The sequence below is a fragment of the Sorex araneus genome, chromosome 5, assembly GCF_027595985.1.
Source record: "Sorex araneus isolate mSorAra2 chromosome 5, mSorAra2.pri, whole genome shotgun sequence".
In the NCBI taxonomy this organism is placed as follows: domain Eukaryota; kingdom Metazoa; phylum Chordata; class Mammalia; order Eulipotyphla; family Soricidae; genus Sorex; species Sorex araneus.
This window is the reverse complement of record NC_073306.1, coordinates 42,226,536-42,246,576: the sequence shown is the minus strand read 5'-3', so window position 1 is coordinate 42,246,576 and position 20,041 is coordinate 42,226,536. Positions and strand designations below refer to the sequence as shown.

General features: G+C 42.3%; 1 protein-coding gene across 1 annotated transcript in view; it reads right to left on the bottom strand.

Annotated features, from left to right (window-relative positions):
- CSMD2 (CUB and Sushi multiple domains 2) overlaps positions 1-20,041 on the bottom strand; it is a 608,999-nt gene that overhangs the window by 408,220 nt on the left and 180,738 nt on the right. Inside the window, exon 4 of the mRNA XM_055138092.1 lies at positions 1,525-1,719. Within this exon, the coding sequence (XP_054994067.1) occupies positions 1,525-1,719 (195 nt within the window). The remainder of the gene's footprint in view (positions 1-1,524; positions 1,720-20,041) is intronic.

Below are 20,041 nucleotides of genomic sequence, written 5' to 3'. Positions count from 1 at the left end.
ATAGGTTTGGTCATTGATATCACTTAACCTGATAGGTTAAGTGATATCAATATTGAAAAGAGGCATGTTCTGACAGAAGTGGGGTTGAGAGAAACAGAATAGAAAGGCAGGAAAGTAAACTCTAGTTCTCTAGAACACCACTACTAAAGTCCATCATGGCTGAGACTGATGCCACAGGCTGAGATGAGAGGAACAAACAGTCAAGAGACACCCCAAATGCTTGGCTGTGACTTGCCTCTTAGGAGGGGTAATCACTGTCTGGATTCACACAGCAAGGCTCTGGTCATTTAATTATGCCTGTCTGGGCCATCGGAAGAAGGGGAAACAGATGTGTGCAGGTGCTGGTTCTCCATGAGGTGGAGGTAAAAAGGTGAAAAGAGGAGGTGGCTTCTTCCCAATCTAGTCTTTTGATACTAATGACAGAAAAGTTTCCTCTAAGAAAAAAGGTAAAAGTTGACCCCAAGAAGAGCTACTTGTTCCAATCATGTCTTAATTCCCTGAAATTATCCTCCGACACCTATATCTGGGTCTACTGAGATCTATGGCATTTAAAGACAGAAATTTAAGAAGGAAAGAGTGGTCAACCATGCAAAGGGTTGTCGAGAGGTCAAAGAATATCAGGGCCAGAACAATTCCCACCTGGCTTGGCAACATGATGCAGAATATTGGGGGCAAAGGCCAGGATACTGAAGAATAAATGGGAAGTGAGACAATGCTTGATGGAACTTTCAAGAGGCTAGGCGCTGCCGGTAGCAAGGGAAACCATCCAGTATAATGTCACAATTCTTAAATTATGGTTTAAATATAGCCACGTGCACTGTAGAGCACTATAATCTGCATTACGTACACAGTCGTAATGTATATACAGGCGTAATGCATAGTAGATGCCGGGAGGAAAACACATGAAAATTATGGCTATAATAAAACTATGATTATAATAGATATGGTGTCTTTTATTCCTTTATGATTTTTATGTGCTTCCTAAGATCACTTAGAAAAGATGATGCATTCTTTTTTTATCATCAGATAAGAGCCACGAGAAATTATCCTAGAAATAAGCTTGTTTTCGGAGGTGAGAACAGGGTGACCAGCTGTCGGGAACTGCGAGGGATGGGGTGGGGGAGGTGGATTCCAGGATACGGGGAGTCCAGGGTTTTTGAGCCTATTTGGAGGCTAAGGAGGAAAATGTGGAACAGGGAGCAAAGGTCAACTTGAAGGAAGGCAGGGAAGGATACTTGCCAGGGCAAGAGGACTGGGAAGTGCCCAAGAAGAGAAGGTCTTCCATGGGAAGTGAAGCAATATTTCTTCTGAGGCCTGGGTTGTGGGGGTGAGAAGTACACCAGGCTAGACATGAGTGTGTGTATACAGAGGGAGGTGGAGGTCAGGTGAAGCTGAAAAGCCCAAGAGCTGTGGACCCCCGGACAGTCGTGGAGCGCAGGAGGTAGCTTCCCTGCCAGACAAGGGTTCCCTGTAGGCTCTGGGCAGTCCTCTCCATGCCCTGCTGTCCCTCTACTGGGCACATACCTCGGCAGGAGGGCAGCGGGAAGTCCCACGTGGCCCTGTTCTCGGAGCCGGCGTGGCAGGTGAGCACGGCGTGGCCCTCCAGGAAGAAGCCCGGGTTGCAGCTGTAGCGCACCTTGTCGCCCAGGTTGAAGGTGGAGCCCTGCTGGATGCCGTTGGCCAGGCGCCCCGGGTTCCCGCAGGTGTGACTTGGGAGGACTGCAGAGAGAAGGAGAGAGACGTGGGGTCAGCGGGCCAGCGCCACAACACCTGCCTCAGAGCATCACGTCCCTACGCGAGTGGCATCTGGGCTCCCATGTGGCCGTGGCTGGCCTTTTGGGAGAGGAGGAGGGGACGAGGCCATATGCTGCCGTCCATCTCCCGCCACCCATCAGATTGCTGGACCTTCTGCTGCCCAGGCCTGGGTGGCATGACTCTGTAGCTAGAGAAGCCCGGTGAAGTGGCTGTCTTCTCCCCAACTTCGTGGACTCTCATAGGGGCCATAGAGCCACAGAGACCACGTCCACACTTCCCTCTGCGTCTCCCTGGGTAGCGCTTGGGGGAGTCGAAGGGGTCATTAGTGCTGCACAGGCAGTGAGAAGTGAAGATGAGAACCTGAAAAAACCTGAGTACCCAAGAACAGATGACTGGTTAAAGAAACTTTGGTATATCTATATGATGGAATACTATGCAGCTGTTAGAAAAGATGAAGTCATGAATTTTGCATATAAGTGGATCAACATGGAAAGTATCATGCTAAGTGAAATGAGTCAGAAAGAGAGGAACAGACATAGAAAGGTTGCACTCATCTGTGGAATATAAAATAACAGAATGGGAGATTAGCACCCAAGAATAGTAGAGATAATTACCAGGAGATTTGTTCCATGGCTTGGAAGCCAGCCTCACATGCTGGGGAAAAAGGAAGCTCAGATAGAGAAGGGAACACCAAGTAAAGTGTGGTTGGAGGACCCGCTCGGGATGGGAGATGTGTGCTGAAAGTAGACTATAGAGCAAACAGGATGGCCACTCAGTACCACTATTGCAAACCACAACACCCCAAAGGAGAGAGAGAACAAAAGGGAACGGCCTGCCACAGAGGTGAGGTGGGGTGGTGGGGGATGGGATGGGGGGTGGGAGGGATATTGGGATCATCAGTGGTGGAGAATGGGCACTGGTGGAAGGATGGCTACTGGAGCATTGTAAGACTGAAACACAAGCACGAAAGTATGTAAATCTGTAACTGTACCTCATGGTGATTCACTAAGAAAAAATTAAAAAAATAAAAAGAGAACTTGAACTCTGATTAGAATAAGCCCTTAAAGGGGGCGAGGGGCATGTGGGCAGGGAAGCTTGCCCTGCTCCCAGCTGCCAATCAGGAAGGAGGGGTGTGGATCCCTGAGCCTGGCTCCTCCCACACCCTGGAGCAGGCTTGGACCCTTCCTGGGAGGCCAACTGCACCCAGCCCCCATCTGTTTGAACAAGTCCTGGGAGCACGGGGGCAAGGAGTCACAGCCATGTTCAGACCACTAGCCAGACTGCGCCACCCAGTGAGGTCCCTGAGACCTGGTTGTAGGGTGCTGGAGTGACAGAACTGGGGACACAATCTTGTCTGATGGCTTACTCCCGGTCTCTCAGGCACTGTGACTCAGTTCTCTCATTTGGAAGGACAGGATCACAACAGTCCCTTCCACACTGGGGTGAGAGAGGATTCAGTAAGGTCAGGTTTGTAGAGTGTTCAGGACAGAGCTTGGCACAGGGCGAGTGTGACACCAACAGTTATCTGTGCTCCCAATCTATCCAGGGAGGCTATGGATATATACAAAGGTATTTATCATCCCTAATCAGGGAAATACAGGTCTAAATGACAAGGAGACATCACCTCACACCAGTGAGAACAGTCTATACTAAAAAGACTGGAAACAACTAATATTGTAGGGGATTGTGGTTAAGAAAAAAAAGGACTCTCATGCACTTTTGGTGGAACTGTCATCCCATTGATAATTTAAGGAAAACAGTATGGAGAGTCACAGAAATTAAATCCAGCTTCATCTGACCCAGTTATTCCACTCCTTTTCATCTACCTCAAGGACACAGAAACAATTTAAGAAGATATTTGTGTGCCTATTTCATTTAATAGGTACTATTTATAATAGTGAAGATCTGGAAACAACCAAGATGTCCAATGACAGAAGAGTGGATAAAGAAATCGTGGTAGATAAACACAATGGGATACTACTCAGCTCTAAGAAAAGATAAACTCCTGCCTTTTTGCTACATTGTTGGAACGAGGGGATCTCATGCTAATCAAAAGAAGTCAAGGGGAGGAGAAATGATGGATCTAACTCATATATGTTATGTAAAGAAATAAAGTAAGGGAAAGAACAGTATCCAATGAAAACAGACCCTGGATTCTGAGGACAGAATTGAGGTTCCCAAGTTTGGGTGGGGAGTGGAAAGGGAATCTGGGGGAGGTGGAAGAAAGTGAACTAGAAGTGACATAAGGACAGCAATGGAGGGTAAAAGTGCAATAATTTTTGTATATCAAAACGTTTAATATTAACATGATTGTAACCATGTTGTCTCAATAAAAAATGTTTGGGTTATGCTGTATTTGATGGAAGCAAGAAAGGGCAAGAGACCAAACTGAATTGAATGACTTCCATGAGGAGGTGGCATTTAGGCTAACTTTAAAAAATAAGCGAGATTTTCTAGGTAAAAATGTGTGTTACAAAATGGTGCTGGCAAAACTGGACAGCTACATGCAAGAAAATGGGATCAGATGTCTATCTAACAGTATGTATGAACATCATATCAAAATGGATTAAAGACCTCAACATCAGACAAGAATCCATAAAATACATTGAAGACAAGGTTGGAAAAACCCTCCACGACATTGAAGCTAAAGGTATCTTCAAAGATATGCCACTGGCCAAGCAAGTGGAAACAGAGATTAACAAATGGGACTATCTTAAACTAAGAAGCTTCTGCACCTAAAAGAAACAGTGACCAAAATACAAAGACAGTGAACAGAATGGGAAAAGATTATTTACCCAATACCCATTGGATAAGGGGTTGATATCAAGGATATATAAGAAACTAGTTGAACTAGACAAAAAGAAGGCCTCCAACCTCATCAGAAAATGGGGTGATGAAATGAACAGAAACTTTATCAAAGAAGATATCCCAATGGCCAAAAGGCACAAGAAAAAATGCTCTTCATCACTAATCATCAGGGAGATGCAGATCAAAACAACAATGAGATATCATCTTAAACCACAAAGACTGGCCCACATCCAAAAGAACGAAAGCAACCAGTGTTGGCACAGATGTGAGGAGAAAGGTACTCTCCTTCTCTGCTGGTGGGAATGCCAACTTGCTCAGCCCTTTTGGAAAAATGTATGGACAATTCTCAAAAAATTAGAAATTGAGCTCCATTTTGACCCAGATATATCACTTTTGGGAACATATTCTGGAGAGGCAAAGGAATATAGTAGAGATGACATGTGCACTTGTATGTTCATTGCTGCATTGTTTACAATAGCCACAATCTGGAAAAAATCCCGAGTGCTCAAGAACAGATGACTGGTTAAAGAAACTCTGGTACATCTACACAGTGAAATACTATGCAGCTGTTAGAAAAGATGAAGTCATGAATTTTGCATATAAGTGGATCAACATGGAAAGTATCATGCTAAGTGAAATGAGTCAGAAAGAGAGGAACAGACATAGAAAGATTGCATTCATCTGTGGAATATAAAGTAACAGAATGGTAGACTAATACCCAAGAATAGTAGAATAAGGACCAGGAAGTTTACTCCATGGCTTGGAAGCCAGCCTCACATGCTGGGGGAAAAGGCAGCTCAGATAGAGAAGGGAACACCAAGTAAAGGGTGTTTGGAGGACCAGCTCAGGTTGGAAGATGAGAACCGAATGTAGACTATAGATTGAACACAATGGCCACTCAATGCCTCTAGTGCAAACTACAACACCCAAAAGGAAAGAGAGAACAAAAGGGAATGCCCTGCCACAGAGGCAGGGTGAAGGGGAGGGGGGTTGTGGTGGGAGGAATACTGGGATCATTGGTGGTGGAGAATGGACACTGGTAGAGGGATGGGTACTCAATCATTGTATGACTGAAACGCAAGCATGAAAGTTTGTAAATCTAACTGTATCCCACAGTGATTCACTAATAAAATTTTTTTAAAAGTGTGTTACAGAAAATGAGAGTAATATGTGCAAAAGCTTGATGCCCTTTTGGGGGGCTCTTCTTCCCAGTACCCATTTACGGCACATATCTTGCTTTCTGGGACCCTTTGTACCAGCTCTGATGATCTAGGGACTTTTGGATCGGTTTCCTCTTCCCACATTCCCTCCTTCTGAGAGAGCTTGGTGTGGAAGCATCAGAACCATCTTGATCTGGGTCTGAAATCGGGTCCTGTCATTGTCATACTCTACTGCCTTGAGTCATGTGACCATTAGAAAGTTTAGTTTCTTCTGCTGAGAGCAGGATAAATAATTCTAATAGTTGAGGAGGTTACCAATAATAAAGAATGTATCCCTGGCACAGTAAGTGCTCAAGGAATATAGATCATAGATAAGATCATTCCACAGGGCTGTGGAGCCCTGAGGACAGGCCCTGGTTTGACTCAGGTTATCCTATGGACTACATAAAATGCCTGGTTCTTATAGGGGTGTATTTGTGTGTTCATTAGTTAGTTGTTTATAGTAGTTACTTGTCTTAATATTAATCCCCCCAAACAACAGAAATTTACTGTGGGTCTATTATACTGAAAATAAAGCAAAATAGACAAAGCAGGTCCTCCTTAAGACACTCATGTCTTTGTGAGCGCCCTTAGTCAAGAGTTTTCCTTGCCTAGATCCTACCTCTGACAGAGGATACGATTTCCCACCGTTACCCTGTCCATTAGTCCAATCTAGCATTTGTGTGATCCTTGTGTCAGTTTCCTGGTATTGCTGGTGATTCCACAGTGCTGACTCTTCCTGGGTGTTCCCATAGTTCCACTTCCTTGGCATTTCCCAGGATCCCACAATACTGGCTTCCTTGATGCTCCCACAATGCTTTGCTCGCTTCCTTAGTGTTCCCAGGATCCCTCAGTGCTGGATTCCTTGGCATTTCCTGTCTGGTGCTCCACCATCCCAGCCACTTCTGTGGAGGCAGTGACTGTGATGTGTGTGTTTGTGAGTGCTGAGGGTAGGAGTGGCGGGTCAGGTAAACATTTGGAGAAGAAAGCAGCCAAGGTAAGGGGAGGGAGCCAGGCAGGGGAAACGGGCTGAGAACTGGTGTAGAACTAACGTTTCATTTTCTGCAACAAGACGCAAAGACCCAATTTAATTAAATTACTAATGTCAAATTTTTAATGAACCTGCTTCTGCTTTGGGCTTTTTCCCTTTGAAATTAATGACTGGAACGTCACTATAAATAAAAGTCGATTCTTTTTTAAAAAAATCACTCTCAAATGCTCACTGCTCTTTACTTAATGAGCTGTTCATAATCAGGCCACTCTGACCTGGCACCTCCCCAAGGACTTGAGTGTGATAAATGGGGGCTCATTTCCAACCCCACCTCCTTTCCTGTCATGAGTTTCACTCATGAGAGGCCACACAGTGAGTGGAGATGGGGCAGGAGGTGGGTTCAGACAGACCTGGCTTCAAATCTCCACTTCCCTATCTGTGGCTAAATGATCTTGTGTACCAGGTTGTAAGTCTCTGGACTTCAGTCCTTTATCTAAAAGTGAAGGTACCTTTTTTACCAGTGGGGGATTTTTTAAGTGTCCTGGGGTGTTGTCACAACTTTCTACAATCTGGGTAGTTTACAACAGCTACTTATTATCTCCCTATTAACCTGTGAGCAGTGCCACTGACAGTTCTTTCCTGCCTTGCCCTCACCACTGCTGGTTTTGTCTCTGGAACCGTATGGTTTGTTAGCTGCATTACCCTGTGTCTTCACCTCCATAAGGTATTCTCTCTATGTCTGGTTCTGAAGTTCACCTTTTTACAAAGACATTAGCCATATTGGATTGGAATATATATCCCATCTTAACTTCATAATCTTGATTTCCAAATAAGGTAATCTTCACATATATAATACATGTACCATATATTACATATATACATGTTATATATGTATATATACTTCAACTTCAAACAGCACTATTATGCCATTTAAATCCTGTTAGATTTATAATATTCATTACTGAGTACCTGGTATGACCTGGGTACTGAGCTTACTCAAGTTTATTTTACCTAATCCTCAAAACAATCCTCCAAACAATTTTATAGATAAAAAATTTGAGGCACAGAATGCTTAAGGAACTTGCTCAAGTCACAGAGCTAGAAAATTACCTGAGGCAAGTGGTAAATCTAGGTCTTCCTGGCTCCATTGTTCCTTACTCCTGATTGGAATGCAACTGATAAGGCTCCTGGCAGAGACAAAGCACCCAGCACACAGTGGGTGCTTAATAAATAAAAATTCCTTATTCCCTTTATCACTGTAGATGCTGTAGCCGATTACCTGATTGTCCAGATTTAATATGCTGTTTCTTTGTCCCAGTCTGATTTGCCAGTCCTATACTTTTTAATAATGTCAAGGGCAGCATTTAAAGTGCAGTCTTTTGTAATATGTCTGATACACAACTCTCTGGACAGACGTAGGAGATGAGAGATAAGGCACAAAGCAGAGCCTTTCTAAGGCACAGCATTCTTTGATTTTTATTTTGCCCGTGTGTTTTTGGCACAGATATTATAACTGTTCATGCTCGCCCATCTATAAAACTTCCCTTTGATTGCTTACAAAATGAAGAGTGGGATATTTACATCCAACCCAGCCCAGAACAATATTATTAAAGCCAGCCTGACATTGAACAATTCCATTGTAGATTAGCTGTGGGGAATTTTGCCCCTTCTCTGAAGCCCAGCTCTTGCCAATCAACATAATATTCTCCGTGATTGTATGACAATGAATCTCCTCTGCAGTTGAGTGCAGCAGAAGCTACATCCTGCCTCCCTTTATTTTTAATTTGAGACTTTAGTTTCCATATTATAATGAAGAGTCATTGAAGCTCTCTGGACAAGCACCCTCCGTATGTTTTGATTTCTTATCTGCCAGCCAGTAACTTGTTTCATCACCGTGGCCAGACAGTTGATTCAAGACAGCAGGATTCAGAAAGGAGGATTTTGTTTTCTGCAGTCCTCAACATGGAAAGAGGAGCCAGTGCTGCACAACTGTGTATGCGAGTGGCATGTGTGTGTGTGTGTGTGTGTGTGTGTGTGTGTGATTATGGACTTTGGGTACTCTGAGAGAAGGCATGAGTTACAAACTCTCCTCTGCTAAGCTGCTCTGTGCCAGGTACTTCTGCACCACACTTTGGGCCTGATTTATCTTTATCCTGGCTCTGTATTCAAGGATCTTTCCTAGAGGTGATCAAGAGACTATATGCACCACTGAGGATTGAGCTGAGTTCAGGCGTGTTCAAGACAAATGCCCTATCCACCGTACTCGTTCTCTGGTCCACGGTATCTTCTTTATCTAATCATCAGTGGGCACTTCAGTTGTTTCCAGACTTTAGCTATTGTGAACAATGCGGTAATAAACATTGTGAGCACTTACTTCTTTGAGTTAATGTTTTCATATCCTTGGATATTACCCAAAAATGGGGTTGCTGCAATAATATGATAGTTCTATTTCTAGTTTTTTTTGGTTTGTTTTGGTTTTAGGGTCACACCTGGTGGTGCTCAGGACTTATTCCTAGTTCTGTGCTCAGGGATAACTCCTGGTAGTACACAGAGAACCATCAAGGGTGTCAAGGATCAAATCAGGGTTGGCCATGTGCATTGCCCTCTGTACTATCTCTAGGTCACCTGATTTTAGATTTTGGGGAAGTTCAGTATTGTTTTTCAATGACCAACAGTGTGTTTTTTTCTCCACATCTTTGCCAGAACTTGTTAATAGACAAGTAGTAGTTTGGTGAAAGTCATTCTCACAGGTGTGAGACAATAGCTTATTGTGATTTTGATTTGCATTTTTCTACTAATCAATGAAAATGAACATTCTAATGGTGCCTGTTGGTCATCTGCATGTCCTCTTTAGAGCAATGTCTATTAAGATGCCCACTTTTGTTTGTTTTTGGGTCACACCCTGTGGTGTTCAGAGCTTGTTCCTGATTCTGTCCTCAGGGATCACTCCTGGTAGTACACAGAGGGGTCTGAGGACCATATAGATGCTGGAGATCAAACTCAGATTGGCTGCATGCAAAGCAAATGCCCTACCCGCCCTACCTGCCCATTTTTAATTGGATTATTTGTTTTTTATGTTGCTGAGTTGCATGAATATTTTCATATACCTTAGATCAAACCCTTATCATATATAAGAGGTATGAATATCTTCTCCTATTCAGTCCCTCTTTATTCTGTTGATAATTTTATTGTACACAAGTATTTCTTCTCACTTGATGTGGTCCCACTTGTTTTATTTTTAAATAAATATTTCATTTAACTTTGTCATTGGGGTCAACTCTCTAATGTTAACATCATGAAAAATATCACAAAGGTTTTCTTTGTATATCGATTAAAGCTTTACATCCAGGTCTTTAATGTATTTTGATTTTTTTTTTGTCACACACAGGAATTACTCCTGGCTCATGCACTCAGGAACTACTCCTGGCAGTGCTCGGGGTACCACATGGGATGCTGGGAATCAAACCCGGGTCAGCCGTGTATAAGGCAACCACCCTACCTGCTGTGCTATCGCTCCAGCCCCTTGAATTTATTTTTGTGCTCAGAGTTTAAAGTGATGTAGTTTGGGGACCAGTAAAATATAGCACAGGAAGTAAGGTGCTTGCCTTGCATGCAGCCAACCTGAGTCTGAATACGCAGAACCACACACGGGCCCCTGTGCACTGCCAAGGTCACGCCAGAGCACAGCCAGAAATGCCAGAAAACAATCACCTCAAGAAAAAAACAAAACAAAACATGTAGTTTCACTCCTTTTCAGGGGCTGTTCACTGTTAACAGACTTTTCTTTTCTCCATTTTATGGTCATGACTCCTTTATTATAGATTAAGAGTTAATATATACGTAATCATTTCTGGCCTCTCAATTCTATTTGATCTGTGTATCTTTCTACTCCAATATAATATTATTTTGATTATAACTGTAATACAATCTGAAGTAAGGTAACATGGTACCTCAATTTTTCTTTTTTGCTCAGAACCCCTTACTCTGCATCTTCTGTTGCTCCTATAAAGTTAAACATTTTTTGTTCTATTCCTTTAAAAAAAAAACAACTTCACTGGAGTTTTGACAGAAACTGCATTGAATCTATATGTTTTTTGTAAGATGGTCATTTTATACTATATTAATTCTTCTCATGCATGAGCATGCACTGTAATTCCATTTCTTAACATCTTGGTCTATATCTTTAACAGTATTGTACTTTTCATTGTAAGTTTTTTTCACAAACTTTAAAAACTTTATTCCTATATATTTTAATGAAAGTTTTAAGTGGGTTAATTTTCTTTTCTTCATGTTTTTCGCTATGGGAATGCAACATATTTTTATAAATTGATTTTGTAATCTGGCACTTGTGACTTTATTTTCCAAGTATTTTTTAATTTCTGTGTTAATTTCCTCTTTAGTATTTCTAATAGGTTTCTAGCAGAACCCTTAGGAATTCCATATATCTTATTATGTTACTTTCAAATAATGAGTTTCATTTCTTCTTTTCTAATACTGCTTTATTTTATTTCTTGTGGTCTGATTGCTCTGGCTAAGACCTCTGATCCTAAATTAAATATAAATGGTATGAGTAGACAACCTTGTCTGGTTACTGATCTTAAAGGAAAAGCTATTCATCACTTAGTATAATAGTAGCTATAGGCTTGTGGTATGTAATATCTACTATATTGAAATATTTTTATTCCAATTATATTCAGTGCTTGATATAAATGGGAACTGAAACTTGTCAAATGCTTTTTCTGCATCTATTGATATGATAATATGAATTATTATCTTTCTCTTTGTCTGTAGCATATTATACCAATTGATTTGCACATGTTGAACCATCCTTGCATCTATGGAATAAATCCCACACACTGTGATCTATGAGTCTTTAATATATTCTTCAATTCAATTTGCAAGTATTTTGTTGATAGGTTTTGTGTCCATGTTCACCAGAGTTATTGATATCAGTCATTTAAAATTTTTATTTATTTATTTATGTTTAATATTTTATTGCATCACCATGAGATACACAGTTACAAAGCTTTCACAAACAGGTTTAAGTTATACAACGTTCCAATACCCATTCCTCTACCAGTGTACATTTGGTGGCTGTACCACCAAGTGTCACCACCAATGTCCCCAGTATCCCTCCTGCCACCCCCACCCCATATCCAGCCCCCTGCCTGCCTCTAAGGTAGGCACTTTTCTTACTCTCTCTCTACTTTTGGGCATTATGATTTGCAATACAGATACTCAGAGGCCATAATGTTTGGTCCTTTACCACTTTCAGCACACATCTCCCAACCAGAGCGATCCTTCCAAACACCATTGTCCTAGTGGTCCCTTCTCTATCCCAACTACCTTCTCCCCCAGCACTTAAGGAAGGCTTCCAGCTGTGGACTAATCTTCCTTGCCCTTGTTTCTACTGTCCTTGGGTATTAGTCTCATACTATACTATTTTACATCCCACAAATGAGTGCAGTCAACTCTATGTCTGTCCCTCTCCTGATTCATTTCACTTACCATGATAATTCTCCATGTCCATCCATTTATAAGCAAATTTCATGACAGTCATTTTTTAAAAATGAAGATCTTATGTGTTTTTGGTATCAGGCTAATGTTAGGCCCATAATACATGTGTGTGGAAGTATCCCCTCTTTAATTAACTTTGGAAGGTTTTGAGAAGAACAAGCATATATTCAGCTTTCTAGATTTCCAAGTGTTCGAAGTAAAGATGACTTGCATTGGATATCATTTGAGGGGAATATTTTTATTACTGTGAAGGTACAGACTACTTTTGGTAGACTGCATTTTTCTTTATATTATTATTATTAGTAGTAAGTCACCATGAGATACACAGTTACAAACTTGTTCATGATTGGGTTTCAATCATACAATGTTTCAGCACCTGTCCCTTTACCAGTGTACTTTTTCTACCACCAATGTCTCCCCACCTGCCTCTATGGCAAGCACTTCTCTCTCTCTCTCTCTCTCTCTCTCTCTCTCTCTCTCTCTCTCTCTCTCTCTCTCTCTCTCTCTCTCTCTCTCTCTCCTCCTTCCCTTTCCCTCCCTTCCTCCTTTGAGCATTATGGTTTACAATACAGATACTGAAAGGTTATGTATATCCCTTTTCTTACTTTCAGGTTGCTTTTTTCTAAACATTAATCTATTTCTTTTTGATGATTATCGTGGTATATTTTTGTTATAAATATATATATGATTCTTTTTATTTTATACTATCTTGTAATTACTTATCTTAAATTTCTGGCTCTATTTATTAGATTTTCTTCCTTTGTAGGTCTAGCTAAAAGCTTTTCAATTTAATTTATCTTTTTAAAGAACCAACTCTGTGTTTCTGTATCTCATATATTTGATAACTTGTGCCTTCATTTAATGTCAAAATATTTTTAAATTTTTGCTTTAATTTTATTGTTGACCCACTGGTTGTTGATAAGCTATTCACCATGTCTTTGAAGATTTTATTCCATAGAAAAAAATACTCATGTAATTTCTATCTTCAAATGTTAATTAAGTCGTTTGTATCCAAATGTATGGTCTGTCCCTAAGAATGTTCCACATGTATTTGGGAAAGTATAAGTTCTACTGTTTGGGGAGCAAAATATTCGTAAAGTGTCTATTAAGTCCATTTAATCTAGTTCTTCATCTAAGACTTTTATTTCCTTATTTGTTCTGTTGATCAACCTATGATTGTGAAGTAGGAAGTCAAAATCATCTATTATCAATGTCATTCTTTACTTTTATTAATAACTACTTTGTGTATTTGATGTGTTATAATTTGATGTATACATACACACAGGTATATATTTTTGTTTAATTAATCCCTTAATCACCTTAAATGGCTATCCATGACTCATTACTTTTCTAACCTAATCTGTTTTAGCCTGGCAAGCTCCCCATGTCGTATTCGATATGCCAAAAACAGTAACAACAAGTCTCACAAAAGAGATGTTACTGGAGCCCACTCAAGCAAATCAATGAGCAATGGGATGACAGTGATACAGTGATACTGTGATCTGATAGAAACATGATTCTAAGCTGCCCTTTTATATCACATTTCCTTATAGCCTTTCATTTGGAACCTATATTTGTCTTTAGAGCTTAGAAAAGTTCTCCAGTAGGCATTAAAAAAAAAGTTGGGTTTGCATTATTTTACAAATCCATTCAGCCTTTTCATACCTTTTAACAGGTAAACTCAGACCAATTACGTTGAGAGTAATTATTGGAAGATAAGTACTTATTGCCATTCATTATTTGTAGGATTTTTAGGGTGCTTTTTATAGTTTGTAGTTGTTCTCTTGTTTTTTCTCACATCCTCTTTTCTATGTTTTGACATCTTCCTTTTGTGTTATAGTTGAAATCCCTTTCCAATTCTTTATCTTCCTTCTATGGATTTCTTGTTTTAAAGTTAACATAGGTTTATCTAAGGTTCTATACTAATAACCTATTGGGCGATTGATCTCAAACTCATCCTAATGGTCTGCATTAATGGATGGTGGATTCAGTCCATCACAGTACATCTGTTTTGTCTTGCTGTTTACAGGTGGGATTTAGTTTTATTTTATAGGAAATTTTTAAAATATTCCTTGTAAGACTGTTTAGTGGTGATAAATTCCTTTAATATTTGTTGGTCTGTAAAATCTTTTATCCCTCCATCAATTTTGAATAATCTTGCAAGGTGGAATGTTTCTTTCTTGCCTGCAAGCTTTCCTCTGAGAAATCTGGGGATAATTTAATTGGGGTTCCCTTGTATATGATTTATTTTTCTCTAGATGGATTTAGCAACTTCTTGTTTTTAGTTTCTAGCACTTTAATCGTAATATGTCAAGGCATATATTTGGGTTTATTTTGTTTGGAACTTGTTGACCCTCTAGGATGTTGTTTTCTTCCCCAAGTTAGGGGAAATCTTAGTTAATTTTTTTTCTTGCAAAAAGATTTCTACTCCCTCCTCCACCTTCTGATGCAGACGCTGCCCCTCTCAATATCATTCTTCCTATAAGATGCTTTGGCTGTTTTTGTACCTTTAATCTTTTCCTTCCTGCAGCTCTGCTTGCGTGTCATCCCACTGTCCCATGATCCAACTCGGTGTTTCTATCGGCTGCTGCTTGTCGGCTGTTGAGTCCTCTATTGTATTTTCTAGTTCACCTATTGTGTTCTCTCACTCTATTCTTTCTGTTTGAAGCTTGCGCTTGTAATTCTGCTCATTGATTGCTGTCCTTATTTCAATAAGCACCATTAGGACTATTACTCTTCGGGTCAGTTACCTACTTTTGCTGCACTCAGGTCTTTCCCTGGGTTTTGTTTTGTTCCACAATTTGTGTTCGATTCCTCTGTGTCTTCATTTGTTTGAAACTGCATGTCAATTTCTATGGGTTAAGCTAGGCAGCATTCTCTCTTCCACTAGATGCAGGGGCCTTATGTTAAGATGACAGATTTCAAGATACAATCCTGGTATAGTTGGCCCAAGATTCTGGGGTGAGGTGGTGTGTGTGGGGGTGCCTATTGCTTCATTATCTCAACCCTCTGGCCTGTCAGATGACTGGAACCCTAGTGTCGGTCTGGGTAAGAGCCCAGGCAGCAGGAGGTGGAAAAGAACTGCTAGAGGGTAAAGAACCTTCGGGTTCCCAGGGCCCCCAAGCTGAGAAACCCCACAATCATCTCCTTCAGGTCAATCCCTCAGCCAGAGCTTTCCAGGCAGTCTTCAGCCCACACTGACTTCTCTTCTTTGCTCCCCAATTCCTGCAACCCACATTTTCCTGAGGGTCGTGTCCCCAAGAGACAGAGTCTTTCAGGAAGCCATGGCCTGACTCTTTTTCTGGAAACTTCCATGAAACAGATCTTCCAATGTCAGGCAGCAAGCGCCCAGGAAAAGGAGATCCAGCTGGGTCTGGGCCAGAGCAGGACAGTGGCTCCACAGGACAGAAGCCAGTGGGGAGAAGGGCCCCCGGAAGGGGGGCCTTGGCCTGGGATTCGTTCAACTCCCCAGAAGTTCCCCCCAAGAAAGCTCCAAGTGCCTTCCCCACTTCCTAAGAGTAGGGACTCAAGCTATGAGAACTTGTTTGGGGAACACAACATTGGGGGGTCATCAGGGCTGCCTAGTAACCCTGACACTCCAGAAAACAGGGCTGTGGGAGGTTCCAATCTCCTGGCTCCTTGGTTGAGTTTTTTGCCAAATGGCCTCTTCCCTTCCTGACCTCAGTCTGCTGGCTGCTTGCTTGGGCAGCCTGGCATCTCTGTACCCCTGTAGCCATTGCTCTTTAGGGGAGCCCTACCCAAGTCATACCAGGACTTGCCCCCCAGGTCCAAGGTCCCTGATGTGGGCCTGAACCCTGCCCTATCCTAGCCAGGCTCTGAATTGCAGCCGGTCCCCCTCCTCTCAGGGAGTGGTGCCAGGTAGTGTTGCTGATGAGATGAAGAACGTTTTCTAGCACCTTTCCTTGTGCAAATGCAGCTCCTCGAGCAGTGCCATCTTTTTTGGGAACTGTCGTAGAGCCGTATGTTTTGTTGTCTATGTGGGGAGAAGGTGAGTCTCATTTTTTATACTATTCTACTACCTTGCCAGAATTCCCCGACAGTTTTGAATATGTGTGAATTTCATCAAGATACCAATTCCCAGACCCCGTCTCCAAATCTCCTGGAGCAGAATCACAGAAGTTCTGCCTGTAGGTGCCTGAGACACAGAACTGAGCAGAACAAGCCACAGGAATTCTACTCCTGTGATCTGTGTCATTAGCCCAGTTGCATTCTCTCTCTGAGCTGTGACCCGTTTCATCTCCGGGACTTCCTTGTGTCTGGGTGTTGACTTCTGGGAGTGGCGAGCCTGGTCTCTCCTGTCTCCATAAATGTCTTCCCTGTCCTCCATAAATCATACTCACCCACTCTTGCTTTCTAATTTGGAGACCTTTGTCCTCTCCCTGGATTTCTGCACGCACTCTGGTTTCCCTGCTGCTGGCCTTCCCTCTCCAGGACACTGCCCACGAACATCAGAGCCAGTGTTGAGAATGACAGTTCACCACAATCGTGCCTCCCTCACCCCACTAGGCACACATCTGCCAAAGCAAGTTTCCTGCCACCACAGTCCACCAAAGTTCTGACCTTTAATGTGACTTGTGCAAAAAATAAAAATAACTCTTTGAAAAATTCGTGAAAATAAACAAAAGGAAAGAAAAAGCCCCGTGGTCCTTCCCATTGCTGTTGGGATTAATGAAGTCCTAGGCTCCCATATTCCTTCCTCTTTTCTGTGTTGACTGCTGTGGATACATTCTGCCTGCTCTTCTGCCCATTCCCTTAATTCTTGTACCCTTTGTCATTACTAATCCAAACAACAATCATTGTTGTATAATTTAATTTTAAAATTTTAATTAATAATTATGATTTATTTAATTATAAATTATATAAAACTTTGAAATCACAATTGTTGATATAATTGCCTTTGTGGCTTCTCCTCTGAAATGCTCTTCCCTCTCTGTTCATCTGGAAACATCCTACTCAATAAACAATAATTGTTGTTTTCCCCCAGCAACACCTAGCTTTTTCTTTTTTTTTTTTTATCAAATTTCTTTCTCTGACAAACTTGTACTTATCTTTCAAAGCTACATTAGACTGTCTCTTGCTCTTGAGCCTGTAATGTCTTGTTTAAACTGTGAAGTCCCACATGAACACTTCCTGGTAGAATGCAAATTTGGGCAGAATGCCCTTGGCATTTGACTCCCGGAGTCTGGAGAGCACCATTGTGTAATCTTCAAGTCCTGTGCATTAAGTGCTTTGATTTCTTGGATTCCACTCCTAGAGGTATGACAGAGTTTTCCTTGCACTTTAATTCCTGCACTTGTCATACAACATTGAAATATAATTCATCCATTAAGTTACAGCACCCTGGCTCCAAGCCTGAGCCAATCCTGTTGCTAATTGTTCACTTAGGTCAAGGGTGGGGAAGGTCCAGACCATGGGCTAGAAAAGGTCCATGAAATCCTATGTTCTGGGCTTGCACATGACAGGACAGACATTGATGCCTCTTGTTGACTGCTCATGACCTGTCTGCCTGATTTATACGGCCTGCAAATAATGTTGTAAATATCCAAATGTCTCTTAACAGGAAAAAAGCTCCCCACCCCTGGTGTTGATTCTGAAGAAATATAGGGTGCATCCTTTGTATCTCTAGTGTTGATTTCATGCCTAGCAAGGAATGAATGTCCTGTTGGACTGGTTTGAATGAATGAAATACATATTCTTGAAATATGCAAAAAAAATTACAGAGATACATATCTCCTTATTCATGCAGAGTTAACAAACTTTTTCTGTAAAGAACCAGATAGAACATATTTTGGTTTGTAGGCCAGGCCATGCATTCTTTAGCCCTGGGATTCAACATTTCCCCTCTAGTGTAAAAGTAGAGGCAGATAATATATGTATATGTATAAATAAAACTTTATTTATAAAGCAGGTAGTTAGCTTATGAACCGCAGTTTGGTCATGCTGATCTGGTATTTTTTTTCAGTTAGGAACTTATCTCAGGAGTTTTATTTCAGGAATCTCTCCTCTCTATATAAGACAAGCTGAGGAAAGAGCAGTCAGATTGGAGAGGGGGGAGAGCGGGCTGCCCTGATGAGGGTCCTAGACACAGGGCAGGAAGGGGGACAGGGAGAAGACAGACAGGGGGCACCTAAGGACAGGCACCCAGATCAAATATCCTTTCTCCTACATATGGACCCTTGGGCAGGCAGGTGACTTGTGCTAGCAGCAAGAAAGAACATGATGTCCACTAGAGTAATTACAGAGTGGAGCCTGCAAATGTTTTCCAAAGCTTGACCGCCGGCTACCTAACACTGGCTAAGAACAAGATTCTAGGAGGAACAAATTCAGTGGGTCATGTTATTTTGAAAACACCATAGAAATTCCCTCCTCTTGAAAAATAAACAAAACCCCCAACATCTCTGCAAGTCCCACATCCCAAAGGTTCTGGCCTCTGGCTTCCCTCTCTCTCAGAAGACTTAGGGGGTCAAGAGAGGAGCTGAGGTGAGGCCTCCAGCCACAGTCATCCACCTGTTTCATGGACCAAGCCTAGTCCATACAGCAACTACAAAAGACTCTGGTTAAGATCGATCTGAGCCGCCACTCAGATCGCCACTCAGATGTCGCAACTGCCTGCGACATCTTCTCACTTTCTTCTCCATCACGAGCACCATCCCTTACTGACATGTCTGTGGACTAACGGTGCATTTCATCTTATCTGATTTCATCCTCACAGCAATGCTGGAAGGGGGGTATTGTCCCCATTTAGCAGATAAAGAAACCAAAGCACAGACAGGATCATTTGCTTGATTCAACAGTCAGGAATTGGGGATCTCAGAGGGAATCCTGGTTTCTGGAATCACCTTCTTTCTTAGCTGCTTCATTACGTGGAGGGACCGGGGAAGGGTTGGCCAAGCTGTTTCACTGGCAGCAAAGTAGCCTTGATGCTCCATCTTTCCCACAGGCCAGAGCCAGTGCACAGAGACATTTACAACTTTGAGACTTCAGAGCAATGGAGCAATGGTGAGCTGGAGGCTTTGCATCATGCCTGAGTGTGTGTTTGCTAATGGCAGGGTTCTGGCTCCCCCAAACCTCTGCAGGGAGTCCCCATGCTTGGGAGAGCATGAGCCGGGGCTCTGTGTCACAGGGGCAGGATCTATACTGGGCTCTACTCTGGAGAAGTCCTACATAGGGGGACCCCAGAACTTCTCCCACATGACAGACATTCAACGTGCACAAACTCAACACACACACACTGGCATCTCCTCGTTCATTCATAAACATGCCTGTGTAAAAACACAAACCCCAGATCGCATCCACACATGGTCTTGCCTTCACACATATGACAACAGATACAACACGTACTCCCACACATGCAAACAAGCCGCCCATGCTTATGTCTCAAAATAATGGTCTGCTGGGGGCTTGCCTCTTAGGGCTTTGTAGTTCCTTCTCACAGACATCTCCTCTGCAGCCTAAGCATCCAGGGGTGCAGAGACAACCCCCTTCCACCACACACACACACACACACACACACACACACACACGCGCGCGCGCGCGAGGCCCACATGGCACCTGGGCTGAAGCTCCTGATCCCCAGTCACAGGACACAGAGAGGCAGGAGGGCCCTGGAGAAGCTTCACAAGGTGCAGGCTCAGCCTGTGATTTGTGAGTGGTGAGGACAGTGGACAGCTGAGGCCCAGAAGACTCAGAGCATCGTAACTTGGAGCATGGCTCCGATGTCCCTTAACCAGGGAGTGAACTCTGCCTGGGC